The sequence below is a fragment of the Anopheles funestus genome, chromosome 2RL (assembly GCF_943734845.2).
Source record: "Anopheles funestus chromosome 2RL, idAnoFuneDA-416_04, whole genome shotgun sequence".
NCBI classification, from domain to species: Eukaryota; Metazoa; Arthropoda; class Insecta; order Diptera; family Culicidae; genus Anopheles; species Anopheles funestus.
This window is the reverse complement of record NC_064598.1, coordinates 21,143,840-21,160,776: the sequence shown is the minus strand read 5'-3', so window position 1 is coordinate 21,160,776 and position 16,937 is coordinate 21,143,840. Positions and strand designations below refer to the sequence as shown.

The following is a 16,937-nucleotide window of genomic DNA, read 5'->3' as shown; positions in this document are numbered from 1 at the left end:
GTATTAGTATAAGATTTTAGAACTAAGTTAGTATATATAAGTACGTACGAACGCACATCAAGCTCTCTTAGCTCACCACCAGGGTCTGGCCACGTCGGGTCCGTTACCGGCGCAACACAATACAATAAAGTGTACGAACATAACACATTGGAATAGAAAATAACCCAATGGCATTTTGAACAGAATAAACTCAGTCCGTGCGCAATTTTGACGTTTTAATTTATTCGGTACACCGAATGCAACACAAACATGCCAGTACAGAGCTTTTCAATAACCATGACCATTATCCAAAATTTCCCATTATGCCCACACCTCATTAGGCACCATTTGTGCGTGTGTTCAGAAACAACAGTGAGTACAACGCGTAATAATCCACATTGATCCTACCAACGATGGTATATTACTGAAAGCTTTTGCCCTATGCAGCTCTTACTAATGACAAATCGAAATTAAGCCTTTATTAAATCATTATCGAGCAATCATTTCTTACCCCGTCATTACTCTCTTCTTGGCATTATCAACCTTACAGGTCACGCCGGCCATTTCTGGCTTACTAGACTTATTTTTACCACGTAGCCGGATAGTCAGTCCTTGCTACGGGGGGACAGTCCGGATGGGATTTGAACCCGGGGGCCGTGTGGACCGACGTCGTTTATCACATGCTTCACCGGGCCACCCCGTCACTACATGCTTAGCAATTTTCGCATTTGTGAACGCGACAAAAATAGCTCAATTTTCCAAAATAATTTTGCGATTCTGGCGCGACTTCAAGGTTGTTTAACTTTTGTCGTGCAAACTTTTCCCTTTATTTATACCAACATTGTTGAAGCAAAATCAACATACCAGTAATAAATTCATTAACAATGCGACAATTATTTGAGTGAAAAGAAACGAACTTCAACAAATTCGCATTAAAATACATCAATTAATAAGTTTTTTTTTAATCTCAAAAGAAAACCAAAGCTAAGGCTATAGCCTTAGGAGATTTTAAAATTTATAGAATTTTGTTATAATTTTTTTTATGTAAAGCATTATTATTATATTTAAGTGAAAAGAAACTTATGTCAACAAATTCCCCTTACAAATACAACAATTTATAAATTTTGCTAAATTTCCCAAAAAATGCTAAGGCCCTCTATAAAATAGCCTTAAGCCTTAATAGCCTTAAGAAATTTTCAATTTTTTTAGTTTTTTATGTTTTTTTATTAATTTTTTATTCTTTTTTTTTAAAGCATTATTTGAGTGGAAAGAAACTTACTTTAACAAATACGTATTAAAATAAGGCCTTACGATTTTTTCCATCGGTTGTTATCCTAATTTTCAATGCATTAACTCATAAACAACCCAAATATCGAGGGCAAACTCAAAGTTATAATAGATACGCTGCTGTGAATACTCATTTTGCACTAAACTTAAACTTCAAATGACTTAAAATAGGTTATTTTATTTACACAATCGTAAGAATTTCACGCAAGACAAAAATTATCCTAAAGAAAAGAACATTCCACGGTCACCGGTATGGATCCATGCGACCCACTCTGATATAAACATCGCCCCCTCGCGTACTTTACTACAATCAACGTACTTTTGAAGCACGTCAACAAAGGGCAGGGTTTCGAAATCATGGTTTGCTTACATTAAAAATTGCTTCTCACAAAATGTACAAACAGCAACATCCTTCGTACCCGTCCAAGTAGGCCTTTTTCTGAGCAAACGGTCGCCAAAGTGGGTAGAAAAACACTTGCGCAAAGTGTTCGCTCTCTTCAATCGCCATTCGAACCGCACAGCACGGAACTCCCGAAGATAAACACCCAACACCACGAGTCCACCAGTAGAGTCCGGGAAAAAATAAGGTAAACTAAAACCGTTCCATCACGACCGGACCAGCGGAGTATGATCTCCAACCAAGAAACAGGGACAATCGCGGTGGTAAGAGAAACAGGACCAAGCAACAGGTAGCTGCTAGGAGGTGGTAGTACAATATCCATCGTGGCAGCCACATCTCGACCAACAGTAAAAACCCGCACATCCGGGCGACAGGTACTATTTGCTTGTTCTGGAACCTCCCTCGGGGGAGAAATTTGTTCAAATAGATCGGACAGCAGCCCCCAAAAGCGGATGCTACTGTCGAGGTGTCAGCCACGGGGCAGCTGTGCCGGAAAAGGGTGTCACGGTAACGCGCGGTGAAGTTTTATCAGACGCAAAACCCCCCCTCAAACATACGCGAAAAGCGGCGACCACAGGAAAACATCAATATCCGGCAAAAAGGTATAGCGCACACGTACCAAACAAAATGGAGAAAAACAAAAACGGAAAATGGAAACAAACAAAAACCGGCAGCACATTCCAGGGCACATTGGATGTGTTCTGCACATTTTTGTACCATCTTCTTACTGATTGCCACATTAACACTCCTTTCGATTGGAGGTAGAAAATCGATCCTTGCTACTTAGATTCGCTAGCAAATAGAAAGCTGACCGGATGGTGATGCCGGACCGGAGTTATTTGTTTCAAATTCCACGAAAGTGTTCTTCCGTAGCGCCTTTGCTGATCTATGATGCTTACGGGAACGCCTGTGTGCTTCGTGGAATGCGTGCAAAGTACTCGAAGCGTTGTTATTCAGTTTTAGTCAACATTTCCCCCCCCCCCCCCCCCCCCCCTCTGGATGATGATTAAGTTCGCCCTTGGAGGTGATCTTCATAACTGCCTGATCCTTTCCTTTTTCCAAAAGGTTTTTATTTCCAACTTAAGAATATATTTAATTTATTTCAAAACGTTTTTGTTTTGTTTAATTTTAACTTAAAAATAGTTTCTTGATAACTTCACTCACTCATTTATTTTTTTTTTTTATTTATTCATTCATTTATTAAGCTAGCAAACGTCATTGATTGGACTATGAAATTATCATGGCAAACTTATCCAAAATTAACATAACTTGCCGTTTGTTTTTCACTATTTTAATCCCTGGCAGAGACAGAAAACTATCCCTAGCAACCGTCCCCATCATCATCACTAGCAACACCGGTGTGTTTTCTCGGGAGGCTCTCACTTTTGATACGGTCGCTGTTTGTTCATTTAAACAAACGACCTACTGCGTTAGCCTTCAACAGACACGCTCACGGGGGTATATCTCGTCCTGGCGTAACGACACAATACCATCTCACCTTGTGTACGGTGCGTCCCGCGTGGCTGAGCAGCCAAGATGCTACCTGTCTGCCTGCCTGCCTGCCTGTCCTTCACATCAAACCAGAGGCTTCCTCCAGCCATGGGAAATAATTTTCCAACCGTTACCGTCCGAGTGTAGCTGTTTGTTTTTTGTACCTCAGGGTCTGCACGGGTGGAAACATTCCCCGTCCCAGCGCTGTCCACGGTTTGAAGTTTTGCTGCTTTTCTATTTTCTATTTACCACTCTTCCCAACAGACAGACGTCACTTGCAGCTACGCGTCGCCGTTGTCCGTAGTGAACTTCTTTTCATAAAGTTTTGTTTTATTATAGGCTTGTTGTTGTTTCTTTTTTTTTGTTACTTTTGCCACTGGCCATCCATGATAACCTTACCATTTCAACAAGTAACAACGGTGTGCAGCGATAGCAGAAAAGCTTCCGTTTCGGATAAAGCTTCCTACGTGAAGCGGCGGCTCAGCAAGAACGAGTGCCTTAGCTGGTGACCGAAACAATAATGATGCCGTGAGGGGAGACAGCCAGGGAGACAGACTGTACGGCAATGCACTGAAAAACAACTCCATCCTGGTCAAGAATGGGTGTTTACAGGCTGTGAAGAAGTCCTAAGCTAAAGCAGTACACACCATCTATCATTTTGGGGTGTCTTTTGGGAGCGGCAAAGAAAGGTGCAAAATGTGATACAATTAGACGCGCTACAAGTGTTAATCATATCAGAACGGTGGGGCTAGTATAAGGGTTACAAATACTATGCCACGCTCGTATCGTTGCTTTTAGTGAACTTCTTGTTCCAACAGATACTAAGCTAATTGCTTAAAAAGCCTTCTCATCCTTCTTAGGTATAATTTCATCTAATAAGAATGGCAACTACAGAGAACAAAACAAATAGAAACAATCACAGTTGTAATAAAAAAAATTATCGTATTCCTAATGCGAATGAAATTGGTTTCTTAAATGTTGCGCCATTCAAAAATTCCTTCCTTCCAGTAAACCTTCCTTTTCTTTCCTTCGATTATAGATCGATGTATAACTGTTTTTGTTTTGCTGTTATAACACCTTTAATGTTTTTTTTTTACTTAAATTTTTATATTTTACTTTTTTCATTTGTTTTCAGCTATTTTTTCATGTTTTGTTCTACTTTTATGTTTTCTTTTTGTATATTCTTAATTGTAGTTTAATATACGAAAATATTCGGCTTTTGATTATATCCTTCATTGTTTCCTTAATTTTATGAATTCACTTATGAATAGGACGCAATTCTACCCAGTTTAGTTAGTTTTCTTTTGTATCCTATAACAATTTGTTTAGTAATTCTATAACAAATCATAAACAACAGATTGTAGAACATTCAAAATACGCGAGGTTCGTTGTTTCGTACAAAGACTTATCACGCAAAAACTGAATATTATTGGTTTGACAAGTGGGACAAGACATACCTGGGCGGCATAACAAAATTAAAATAACTATGATAATGTTTTTTTTTTGTAAGTAACTTCTACTCAGCAGAATTCATCACATTTTCTAAGTGAGTTCATTAGCGTCATTAAAAAGCAACTGTTTAGAACACTAACTAACTTGCCTTGATACCAATTGGCAAAGTATTCCCTGAATAAGGGACGGAAAGGCACGGCAGAATAATCGCTGGTCGACCATCATCTAGCCAAGAACCAGAATCCTATTAAAACGTGCATCTCATCCGGTAGTACTTTATCTTCTATTACTGCTTGTCCCATGTCCATTCCCTTTGCCTTTTCATCTGCGAACAGTTTGATTGTGAGGCTTTGCTGAGATTCTCCCGGAATTGAAGTGTGTATGTGTGTGTGAGTGAATGAGTGTTTTTTTATATCTTTATTACCATCCATCCTTCGAAGGCTGACAAGTCCAGCATGAGCTTGGGCAATGGCGTCTAATTTCAATCAATAATCTACTTTACCGTAAATCTCTTGATCCTATTACGGTAGCGCCATCGCTAGCTGCCAATTAAAGCTACACACAGGAAGCCCAACGCTGGCCACGCGCCAAATACCCGGTTTGCCACCCATCAGGATGCAACTGTACCCATTGATCGAGTGTATGTAAAAAATGAAAATAAAGCTCTGTGGAAAGTAAAGCTTGGCATGGGAAAATGTGATGAAAATAAAAGGAAAAACAAATATTGCTTTTTTTATTTTGAACCGTCCGTTCAGTGCTGTTTGGATGCCTTTTTCATATTAGACCGGGTATTAACATGTGAGTGGTTGAAATAATCAAACCAAAGGAAGTCAAACAAGAGTTTATGAATAAAATTTGTAGAAAACAACAATGCCGCACAATAATTGTTTGAAATAGAATCAAAAAGGAAACATTTTAATACACCATTTATTATAGAAAATGGCAGAAGTGTTATCATCAAACGAGATAAAATTATATAAACGTTGGACTAATGTACTATCACAGAAGTATACTTCAATATCAATACCTTATTCCATCCGTAGCACAATAATGCTATGTCCTTAATAAATTATAATCAATGGAACACAAATCAATAACTAAACAAATTTCATCGTATCACACGATGTCTCTTGTACACACAAAATGCTCATTCTGTGGCGCTAGAGACCTTTGGGGATGTTTGAGATTTCATCCACTCCCATGGGCATTGTCTGTTGTCCCGAGAATTCATTTTGCGCTCGTGCATCGTAATCATGGCTGTGTTTTATTAATTGCCTCATGCTACGCACACTTCCATCGCCGATTAAATGTAAATACTTACTGAAGACAAAACCATAGCCGTTAGGGGAGATTGCCATTTATCTCCCACGAAGCAGTCTGAAGTGAATTTGAAACATAGCGATATAACTTGAAGTTATCAAAGCTGTTATGAAAAAACCTAAATTGAAATTAAAAAAAACATTTTCTTTTAATGCTTAAACTAACCATTGTACTATCAAACTTATTTTTTAATTACACAATTTCTCAATTTTGATTAGTTAACATTAAAGTTCATCTAACAAAGCATAAGACAAATAATGGAGAGCAAAACAGTTGTGTTAGTCTGTTTGCATAATTTAAAAAAGTGTTTCAAAAAACTTAAAGCTGTTAAAGGATTAGAGCGTAAGGTGAGCGCCTGTTGAAACGATGGATAGCACAACAGCATGTCCTTTTTCACCCGCTAAAGATAAACAAGGTACCAACAATAATCCTTTGTTAATCCTTTAAGGATCTATTAGTTCACATCATTAGCAGCCCAGCTTCACAAAATGTAGCAGAAGCTTTTCTGCAAGGGATAAAAATAACATCCACTTTACCAATGGGGTAAAAAAATTATGAACACTTATTAATATGGTATTATTGGAATAAATTCCAATTAACAATTTACATTTAAATATAGTATTGTGTTATTTCAAAGACAAATTGAGCCTCAAAGCTCAACCCGGATCTAATTTAACTGATACGGAGGCATATCATTTAAAATAGTTTAGCTTCGCGTGATAAAGGCTTCAATTGCACATGATACGATTCGACCTAGATGGACCAAACGTTACAGATTTATTTTGCAATAATAAACGCAATGGTAAATAAGAATAAATGAATGACCCAGTACTAGTTGTTATTATTTATAAAATTATTGACTTAATAAAATGATGCTTTATAAAAACGATTCATATTATGCAAGGATACAAACTAACAGCATTTAAATCTCCCATTGGAAATATTTAAAATTTCGAACCCATTGTAACCGCGATGTCCGCAGTTGTAACCACTGTGCACAACCAAGGTACTTACATAATGCTTAAAAGTAAAATTTCAGAAAATGATAATTTAACAAATCAATAAAGACATCGTTAATGTTTTCTTAAGTTTGCATATGTTTAGTTATGATAAACAAATTACAGCGATGTGATAAAACATCTAAAGTTAGCATATATTTAATTGAAGCACAATAACAAAACAGTTTTCTGCTTGTCTGTTGCGCGACCCCTGACATGTCAACAGTAGGTGCGTTTGTTTACTTTTGGAAACAATTTGTTATTGTGTTGCGCATGAATAGAAACGATTCTTCTCCAGTTACACATCTATTCCGTCCTATTTGTTTTTAACCGACCATTGCCATTGCCAAATGCTATTGAAATACAATGGATAAATCATCCTATGCGGTGAGTAATACGCAACTAAACGCCCAAACTCAGACGAATAATTTCAGACCTATTCATTTTTCAGGCGAAACGTCGGCAAGATAAGGTTCACAAGAAGCCTCCTCCGCCGAAACCGGCAAAGCAAAAGAGCAGTCAAAAGGCGCCTGAAGTACAACATACGGCACCACTCGTCGTTTGTGATGATCGGTATGGTAAGCGGCAGCTTCAACAAAACAGAAATGTAGATCAGGGTCTATCGCCTAGCGACAGTGATTCAGACGACGGACAGCTGCACGCACCAGATTTTGAAAAGCTGCTCGAACTTCCACCATCAAGTGCGAATCATTTTCTTCTAAGCTCGGAAAAACGTTGGCTTCACCCGGATACGGATCTACCGGGAGAGGATGAACAGAATCGCTACAGTGAGTACTTTCGAATCGATACCAAACTGTTGAACGCTAGCCTTGGGTGTATCCCGTTTTACGAACGCCACGGCTATGATCAAGGACTGTTTAGCACACTGGAGCTAAACTTGATGCGACAGAAGGCAGATAGTCATACGAACAAATTCCAACAAACGTACGCGGATCAACTCCCTTCACAAACACCGTCTGGACCGATTTCACGCAAGAAGGAAAACATGCCTCCACCAAAGAAACCTCAACCGCCACCATGTTTCGTTGGTGCATTTGCAAAACCGGTGGACGATTCATCTGCAAAGAGTCCGCAAACGAAGTATGTGCCGGAAAAAGATTCGACTAACGCAATGGAAACAAAAATGAGGAAGCTTGCAGTTGATCCAGAACCGAGTAAAATTGTCACCAACGTTGTAGCACCTACTGTGCCGGCTGTACAAACAGTTACAACAACGAAACAACCTGCCAGTACATCGAAAGATACGAAGGAAGAAATACAACAGTGGTTGGATGATATTTTGGATATTTAATAAAGCGAAAGGATATTTCTACTGTTGCACAATGATGTCTTTGATCTTGTTTTGTTGATCGCGATCAGTTACCACGGATCGTCAAACTGTATTAATTATTCGCTTACGTTAAGAACTGTAGAACATAAAATTGACTTTGATGTCGTTTCGTTTTCTTAAAACCCGATAATTGTACTAAACAAATATTTAAATGAGTCGCTACTGAGAGCTTGTTTGGGGAAAAAAGCTTTGTTTTTAACGTATAATTATGCTTCCAATTTATCAACTCCATCTGCGATAGCAAACATTGCGAATCCTTTTTTTTACTAGCGCCATCTATTAGCCATCCCAAGACACAAACCTTCACACGTTTGCCAAAGTAACGTCTGTAGTCCATGTTTGAAATCTAAAATCTGAAAGGATTCTTTTTCCGTTGCACGATCCTTTCATTGCTTTCAAGTTCAGAAAAGGTTGAGGTCAGAAAGCAGAAAAGCACTAACAATCATTGGAAGCATTACAAATCTTTCTTCAGTTTCATTTTGTGTTCAATGAAGCGGTAACGATTTTGTTAAAGAGATTTTAATCGAAAAATAGTGTCAAACGTTTCAGTATTATAAACATTTTCTGTTAACAAAAAGAAAGCATATTTTTCAGTTTCAATAAACGTTTATTCATCATTAACAGTGAACAAGGTAATATAGAATATGTATGTAGAGCATAACATAACTATTCGAACATCTGGTTTATTTCTAAATTCATACAAAAACTTGAAAAGGAAAATGAAAAAACATCCTACGAATAATATGCATTAACATTTGTTTTTTTTTTATTTGTTGTTTTTATTCAAAACAAAACATCAAAGAGTTCCCACTCATCGCTCATCAAACCCTCTTCACTACTTGCAAACATTACGCTCCATCATTCAATCTACATTCCATGTTATGCACTTGTTAGTACAAAAAACCGTGTATCTATCAGAATCAAGTAAGAAAAACATGTTTTTATTCTTCATGCGAACTTTCACTTTCCGCTAGTGGTGAAAGGTTGGTAGCAAAAATCAACCCCGTAATGGATTTGCCGATCCATCAAGAGGTACAAGCTAAGAATGTTATGACTTTCCGCAACAAACACCTGTACAAGCTGTTGAAGCAGGGTTCGCCTTAGCATAACTTTCCACGGTTCTTTATTGCGCCACAATATTCACACCCTGAAGGAGTCAACCTTCAAGTCCCATTCATAAGACAAACGGTGAAATGATTTCATTCACAGTACAACGCATTGCGCATGGGCTGGTCACAGCAAGTGTCGGGGTACGGGACCGAACATGGTACGAGTGAGCACGTGGCGTACAACAAGACAACAGGTCGTTCTGCAAAGCTATATGGTTGGTGACGGGATCAAGCAAGCTAAAGCGATTGAAGCGTTTCAGTTTGACGCTAGCTTTCGTCGATGGTGGCTGAACCTTTCCAATGGAGAACCGGATACCAACGTGTGTGTGCATCAAATTCGTTGGCCATCAATCTTTTTATCTCGTCTAACACGCTTTTGAAAAGTAAAGTGAAACGATTGAATCCGATTAAAGTAGTACTTCGGATGAAATGTTCAGTAAATGTTAGCCGTGAGGAAGGTGTGTACATGTGTATGTGTGTATGTGTGTGTGTGTGTGTTTAGAGAGTAATTTAATGTTTTTGGTATTTTTGGGGAGGATGCTGATTTTTTGTGTGTGTGTGTTGTTGTTACCCTCCATCGAAAGTTTTGGTTACGGCCTACCGAATGCCGTTAGATTGTGCAACCGCAAAGCCACAAGGAATTCATTAATCAATTTGAAATGCCAATATGTTGGGAATGGAAAAGTGTGCTCAACTCTTGCAAGTGGTGAAACGGAAATGAAAATAAGGAGAAAAAAGTATAAAAGAGAAGCACAATGGAAAGTGAGGTGATTGTGAAAAGAAGTGTGGAAGAGAGAAAGAGAAAAGGGGCAAGGAAGAGATACTGTAAATGTGTCCACGTGTAGGTTTGTTCATATATATATGTGTGTGTGTTAAAGTGTGTGATTTAGAATCCAAATATTAGTCCCACCAGGCGCCTCCATCGTACCCGTGGTGCGAACATGCATATACGTATATGTAGCGTAACAGCAAGGAATAAATCTCGATCAATTCTTTTATCCACAACCGATGGTTTTGGTTTTATTGTTGTGGTACCGTTGTGCAACCCTTACCACCCAAAACCAGAGTGGGCGGTTCCTTTTGATGATGACGTTTTTTTTTCTCTTTTTGTTTCGGAACTGTCCCGCATGTGGTATTTGGTATGGGGGACCCGCACTGAAGGTAAATCATCAATGTCAGCGGTGGCAGGAATGGCGGCAGGAAACAGCACCACCAGCAAAATCATGTTAACATACAGGAAGCCCCGTGATCATGGTTCAACGCAAAAAAGGCCAACGTGTGAGAAAAGATTAATTGAAATCAGGATAATGTAGAAAATTGTGGAAAAATTTTCCCACATCTGTGTACTCTGCTAATGGTTTCCTTCCTGTACTGTGTGTGTGTGTCAGTGTATGTGTGCCAAGGTGCCAGTGTTTGTACAGTTGTTGTGCATTAACGATCTTACTTAATTTATTGTTCAATATTTGTCATCAAACTCCGGCGACAAGTAGATCAGTACGGGAAAAGAGGGAAAATAAATGGTGAAGAATATGATGAGATGGTTAAAAAGACAAACAAATGAAATGAAAAGAAAGGGATAATCGTAAAACGCTGATGATGAGTATAAAATGTGATAAACGGTGTTACATTAGCATCACTTTTTATCACACTCAAACACATTTATACATTTAGCTTTTCTTTAAGCGCAAAGCGGTTTTAAAAATTTGCTAGAAATAGCAAACGAAACGCTTTTTGTACTCAAACAATTCGCTACCTTTCGTCGAACGCACGATTAAAAGAAGAACCGATAAAGAAAATCAAGTTTCCAACTGATTTGCCAGCAAAACGGGAAGCTTTCTGATTGATGTCACATTTCCTTTTTGTTGCAGAATGGCGCAATATTCCGAGAAGAAAGGAAAGAAAAAACTGAAAGCCAAAGCTTCAAAGATCTTCTCCAACGACCACTCGATAATAATCGCCCTGCTCAAGTGCACGATCCGCAAGCCACAACCATAAGGCACGTGGCTACTTCCCTCCAGCGTAAGCGAATGGTAGGAAAAAAGTTTTACATACACACACACAATTTTACCCATAAACCTCTCTACAGGGCGATACGGCTGATAGAGTGTGTGAGGAGAGAAGCAAAAAAAAGGACATAAAACGAAAGTTAAAGTTTGAGGCCGACTTAAACCATTTCCAAACTGATGGAATGTTTGCCCGTATGTTGCCAACGTATACATAAAAAAAACAACACAACCATATGAGTCAAGATTGGCCTACACATGCACAAAAGGGGGGGACGCCATACTGGACGGCACCCGTGTGCAACTCCCGTTGTGTATCGTCATGTCTATTGTGCGCTTTGAAGCATGTGTTCTTGCACCCGGTGCTACTTCGTGGATCTGTTCGTAAAAGTTTAATTAATTTTCCCCCATATTTCGAGTTTTATTTGTACGGAAAGAAGATGAAGCGCTGCAATGAATTCAATTAACTTCGGTGTCAACATCGGGTTGGCTTTCCGCATTTAGTCGCACAAGTTGATGGTTCATCTGTTGGTGCAAAACGAAAAACGGAATGAAGTATAGTAAAGCTTTCGAAAAGCATTTCGAACTTTGTTTGAAGTTCGGGGTGTTTTGTTGATTTCTATTACGAATATACTGGAACTGTGGAACTGTTTTAATGATCGAAACTTAGATTTTAAATGTGTTTAATGGTGTTAAATAATTCATGACGCAAGAGGTGGAAATACTAACATGTGGTCATGTCTTGCCTTCCATAAGGCACTCATACTTCAAAGGTGTATTTACATGATAGGCTTTGAGGTATATTTCATTTTAAAGAAGATTCATAATTCATATCGATCTTCAAAAATCAAAATGTTAGTAAAGTAGATGATAATAATCGTTGAAAATTGTATCACTTTAAATTAGAACATAATATTTAAAAACTAATTTTGTCCATACACTTTGAGAATTATTTCCCATTATTCAAATGCAACCGAAAAGTGCAAGCTGCAGTTTTTTATGTTCTTTTTTCTTAATCTTTTTCTGTCTTTTTTATGTTTTTCTCCCATAAACTGGACCCTCCCTTGAGGCCTAGTCAACCTTTATATGGTTCCAACACATGTAATAGCAAACAGTCATCTTACATCAGTTACAAATTAACTTACATACCGACTTATCTGGAACTACCTCTCCAAGAATTCTCAAAATCATTCACATTCCATGCTCTCTCGATAGACGCTACCGCTTCGTCTCACTTGGGGCTTACCAAGCCTCCTCTTTCATGTGGATGGCCAAGAAGGATTGTTTGGTGTCATTTTAATGACGTGGACTGGAGTCTGGGGAGTTCAATTCGTTGAAAGATAGTAAAATCGTGCTTCAATTCGTGGAGTTCGTCATTACGTGGAGTCCTAGAACGTTCATCCACTCATACAGAGCCAAATAACCTTCGGAGTATTTCCATCTCGAACGTGATTAAAAAGTTTTTATAAGAATTGATCGAATAGCAAGAGCTGTATCAGAAGACTGATATGCTATAAATTTAATTTTGATAACGATGATTTTGATTTTATGAAAAGATAGGTCAAGAAAAGAAAACAGAGCCACTGTTTTTTGATGCGATGCATCAATCGAGATATTCTGCCTTCTGCCTCTCACCCCGAGTTATGAAAATCTTTTCGTCTCTACCGCTAAGTTGAAGAAGGGATAAGTTTATCCATCAGACTGTTTTTTTTTGTTTACAGGGAGGGAACCTTCAAAAGGTGATCCATCAGACTGTTATTAGTAGCAAAGGGCCTTGAGTGTTTTCCATCCATCTTCACCCGGCATTGAAAGATAATCATTGTTATTCTTATGCAACTGTTATGACTGGAAGTTCAATCGAACTCATTGCCTCGTCTCATGATAACATTAATTACTGAAATAATTCCAAGCCAATAGACGTTTGTGAATCGATGCGCCAGAAGAATGAGAGTGTTGAACACAAAGGTATGCTTTCATGAATATAAATCTAATGCGTTCGATAACGAAGCAAATGGTTAACATTCATCACACGTAACACGACAAAGGACTTTGTTGATGCGATATGTTTTGAGAAATAATGCACATACTATGCACCTGCGCTCAATGTTACCTATGCTCAAGTATATTTCAGTCACGTTGAAGCTACAGGTGAATAAGAGCAAACCGGCGTTTGATACAGTTAAGCTTGCCAAAAGCTGCATTTTATCGTTTACCTTAACTTGGGTGAAACCTTGGCTTCAAAACTATGAATAAAATCATACAATGAAAAGTATAGTAATTGGCCACTTGTACAGTATTTTGAAACATATTCAAAATAGAGTTAAATATACAGTGATTAGGAAAGAACTTTTCACACGTCATTCTATTCTTGTTTAATGGACAGATGGATTAATTTTTTGCTAAATATTTCGTCAAATATTTGTTTGTAAATTTATTCTTTGTATGGAAAACTTAGCAGGGCAAAGGTATTTCCCAAACACCTGTTAAGTATATTATTCATTATTTTACATTGTCCTGGTTGTTAAAAACTATTCTGCAGATAGACAATAAGAATGCAAATATTTCGCAAAAAAACTTATCTCTTTTTAAGGATAGCCTACATTTTCATAGTATAATTCAGTCGATCGCATTTTTCAAACTCCGTTGAGAACGAATATATTAAAATCATTTCCATTGCCTCTTAAGGATTGAAGCAAATATTTTGCTTGGTTTAGTTTAGCCTCGGTTTAAACTTTGCTCCCACGTTCCCTATTGTGGTAAAAGATAACAAAATCTTCAAGTCTGCAATTTTGTGCATTGGCCAGACTAATTTCTTGCTCAACTTAACCAAAGCAGTTGGAACTACCACCTGTAATAAGTATGCATTATTCATGCGATGCTTTGCTACACAGATGAATATTGGCATATAGGTGAGGTGAATAAAAAAGGGCATTAAACTCATACCTACAACACTTCAACTAAAGCATTAAAACAAAAGAATGAAAATGAACCATGAAAAGGAGAACTTAACTTTGGATAGGTAATGTGTTTTTTTTTCTAATTGAGTAAATTTTCTTTAAACAAAAAAACCCTTCGCAATCTCATCAGTGTGCAGTAAGTTTGGTTGCAAAGCATAATATTTTGCTTTTCGAAGAAGGTAGGAAAACTTCACAAAGTGCTTATTATAATGCATGTAGACGAAGGCAAAATATTCATCCCAAGTATCACCGGGCTGCCGCTGCTGTAAAGTGTTTGCGGCTGTGGTCAAATCGAGCTTGGTAAAATGAGTTATTTAAATCTCCTTCTCGGTAGTATTTTGCATCGCCCGTTACCCACCAATCCCACGATTGCGAAGAAAACATTCACGTAGGGGAAATTGTCCGTAAGAAGAAAAAAAAACACATACAAACAGCTCGCTTTACGACCCGCGCTGCCCATTTGCAGAATGATGTATAAATTAAATTTTAATGAGCACATCGTAAGGGAACCCATTAAGCGTACTCATCCAGCAAAGCTGGTACTTTGCTTACTTTCGAACCAGCGAAAGTTCAGTTTTAATTTTCTTACTGTCAAAAATTAGCACCACAGACGAAAAGGTGAGCTGCGGACAGTTGTGGATACCTTGTTTGAAAATGCAAACACCATCCACGTGAGTGGGCAAGAAGTTTAGCCTTCGCACCACGTTCAATCAACATTTGATTGAACGTGTGTACCGGAAACCCGGTATGAAAGCGGAAGAACAAATGGAAGGAGAGGTGAACATTATCACGAAAAAGGTGAACTTTTTTATCAAGCGAGCGTACCGTATGAAAGTTTGCCGTACAAACAGGGAATAGGCAAACAAACGGATAAAAGAAAGAAAGAGAGAGAAAAACTCACACGAAAACAGGAGAAGAAAATGTCACGTTGATGGAGGCGCCCAGTACTTTATGAAACTATGAATAAATTTGGTTAAATTTCATACGATAGCCAGGCCAGGTGATTTACATTACAATCGCTTATTCAATGCTTTTTTGTTGTGGCTGGTTTACCTTTCTCACACGCTAGACAGATACCATTAACACATGCATATGGTTTTGTTTTCGTTCCGCTTCTTTTTTTTTGATAATTAATAATACGACCGGTGATAGAATGCGTGCTAACCTATGAATATGAAAGCGGGATCTAGAAAATGGACAGATTTCTTTTCAAACCATGTCCCGTTCGCCCATTCATTATAATTTACATCGCCTGTCCCAAGGGTCAACACACCCACACAGACATAGGTAGGAGGAAATGGCTTCAGCAATGAAATATGATACACCCGGCAATGGAGCGTTTCGGATGAGATTTAACTGTGCCGGTTTTTTTGGGGTGGGTTATGGTCGTTTGTTAGTATGGTATGGTTGGGGTTTTTGAAACGAAATTGCACATTGGGTTATGGGGATTGTGTGTTTGTGTGCAGACCACAGCTGGTCACAGCTTCCGGTGTGACGACGGTTTTACGGTATGGAATTTACAGGTGAAGTTTCTCCCACCACAGCCAAAGACATAGGAAATTCTCATCGGATTAGTACCCACTCCCGGTGGAATGGTGGAACATTCTGATCATTCAAAATCGCTATCCATGTGTGTATTTCTAGAAGGATGGTAGAATTTATCTTTTTTTTGTGTGTGTCGAAGCTGAAGTTTATCTCTGTGGTATGCATATTCCTTACACACTACCGCATTAAAGCTCGCATACACACGAAATGGACATGGAATGGAAGTGAAATAAAAATGCAAACCTAAGGCAAAATGGGGCCCCAACCGTTACGCTGTAATGCCGATTGTGGGGCGGTTTTTTTTGTATGTATTTGAGAAGTTCCGCATTACATCGTTTTTGCATTTTCTCATTGCGTTATGAACCACCCACGGATGCATACCCACCACCAAATCCACCCGCATTATATGTGCAGAGAATCATACGCTATATAGAAGGAATTCCAATTTTCTCGCTTTTATGATACGTCAAGGCGATGGTTTCTTTTACGATGACCGTTCCGCTATTTATACGTCAACATGCCATCGAAGAAATAAGCCATCAAATATATAGCAAAGAACCACGCCAAAAAAAAAACGAGATAAAATTGGTATGATTATTTGCAGCATCTTTGCTTGTGCCGGTGTCGATCGATTATGGCTCACCGGACTACAACATTTCGATAAAGGCAGATGCAAACCCCGTTCCGGGATGTCTATAATGGTACGCCTCACCGAACACCACGTCCAAAGGCTTTGAGGCTTGCTTTATGAAGGGAAAATCGGAGTTACATTATTTTGCCCTCCCCAAACACTGCGCTATCTGTCTGTAACGTAAACGGGCGAAAGCCATCACCAATCACCGGGACTAACTGATAGGCAGAGAAGGATACACCCCCAAAAAAAAAACACACACACACAGAGAAGGAATTATATCTCCTTGCCTTCGCTGGCTCTTGTCGTTGGTTTTCCGGGGTAGGTGGAAAACAGACCAGTGTAACTGATTGATGTTTGAGGTTCGGCTTCGGTGATTTGATCACCATTCGGTTGATTTTATGATAGCTTTTT

The 16,937-nt window shown here is 38.6% G+C and overlaps 2 protein-coding genes across 2 annotated transcripts in view; both read left to right on the top strand.

The window, feature by feature from the left end:
* The first annotated feature begins 7,154 nt into the window (after positions 1–7,154).
* LOC125760666 (uncharacterized) lies at positions 7,155–8,271 on the top strand. The gene is made up of 2 exons (XM_049421028.1): positions 7,155–7,314; positions 7,379–8,271. The coding sequence occupies exons 1-2, from the start codon at positions 7,294–7,296 to the stop codon at positions 8,237–8,239; spliced, it is 882 nt and encodes a 293-aa protein (XP_049276985.1). The 5' UTR covers positions 7,155–7,293; the 3' UTR covers positions 8,240–8,271.
* Positions 8,272–9,571: 1,300 nt separating this feature from the next.
* LOC125765278 (tachykinin-like peptides receptor 86C) overlaps positions 9,572–16,937 on the top strand; it is a 67,870-nt gene continuing 60,504 nt past the window's right edge. Inside the window, exon 1 of the mRNA XM_049430228.1 lies at positions 9,572–9,845. The gene's annotated coding sequence lies outside the window, so the exon portion shown is untranslated. The remainder of the gene's footprint in view (positions 9,846–16,937) is intronic.

What these genes read in the sequence shown, in the direction of transcription:
- LOC125760666 (XM_049421028.1), top strand. Translation starts at nt 7,294, where the DNA reads ATGGATAAATCATCCTATGCG. An exon ending in TGGATAAATCATCCTATGCG is followed by an intron (nt 7,315 to 7,378) that starts GTGAGTAATACG and finishes TTCATTTTTCAG; the next exon opens with GCGAAACGTCGGCAAGATAA.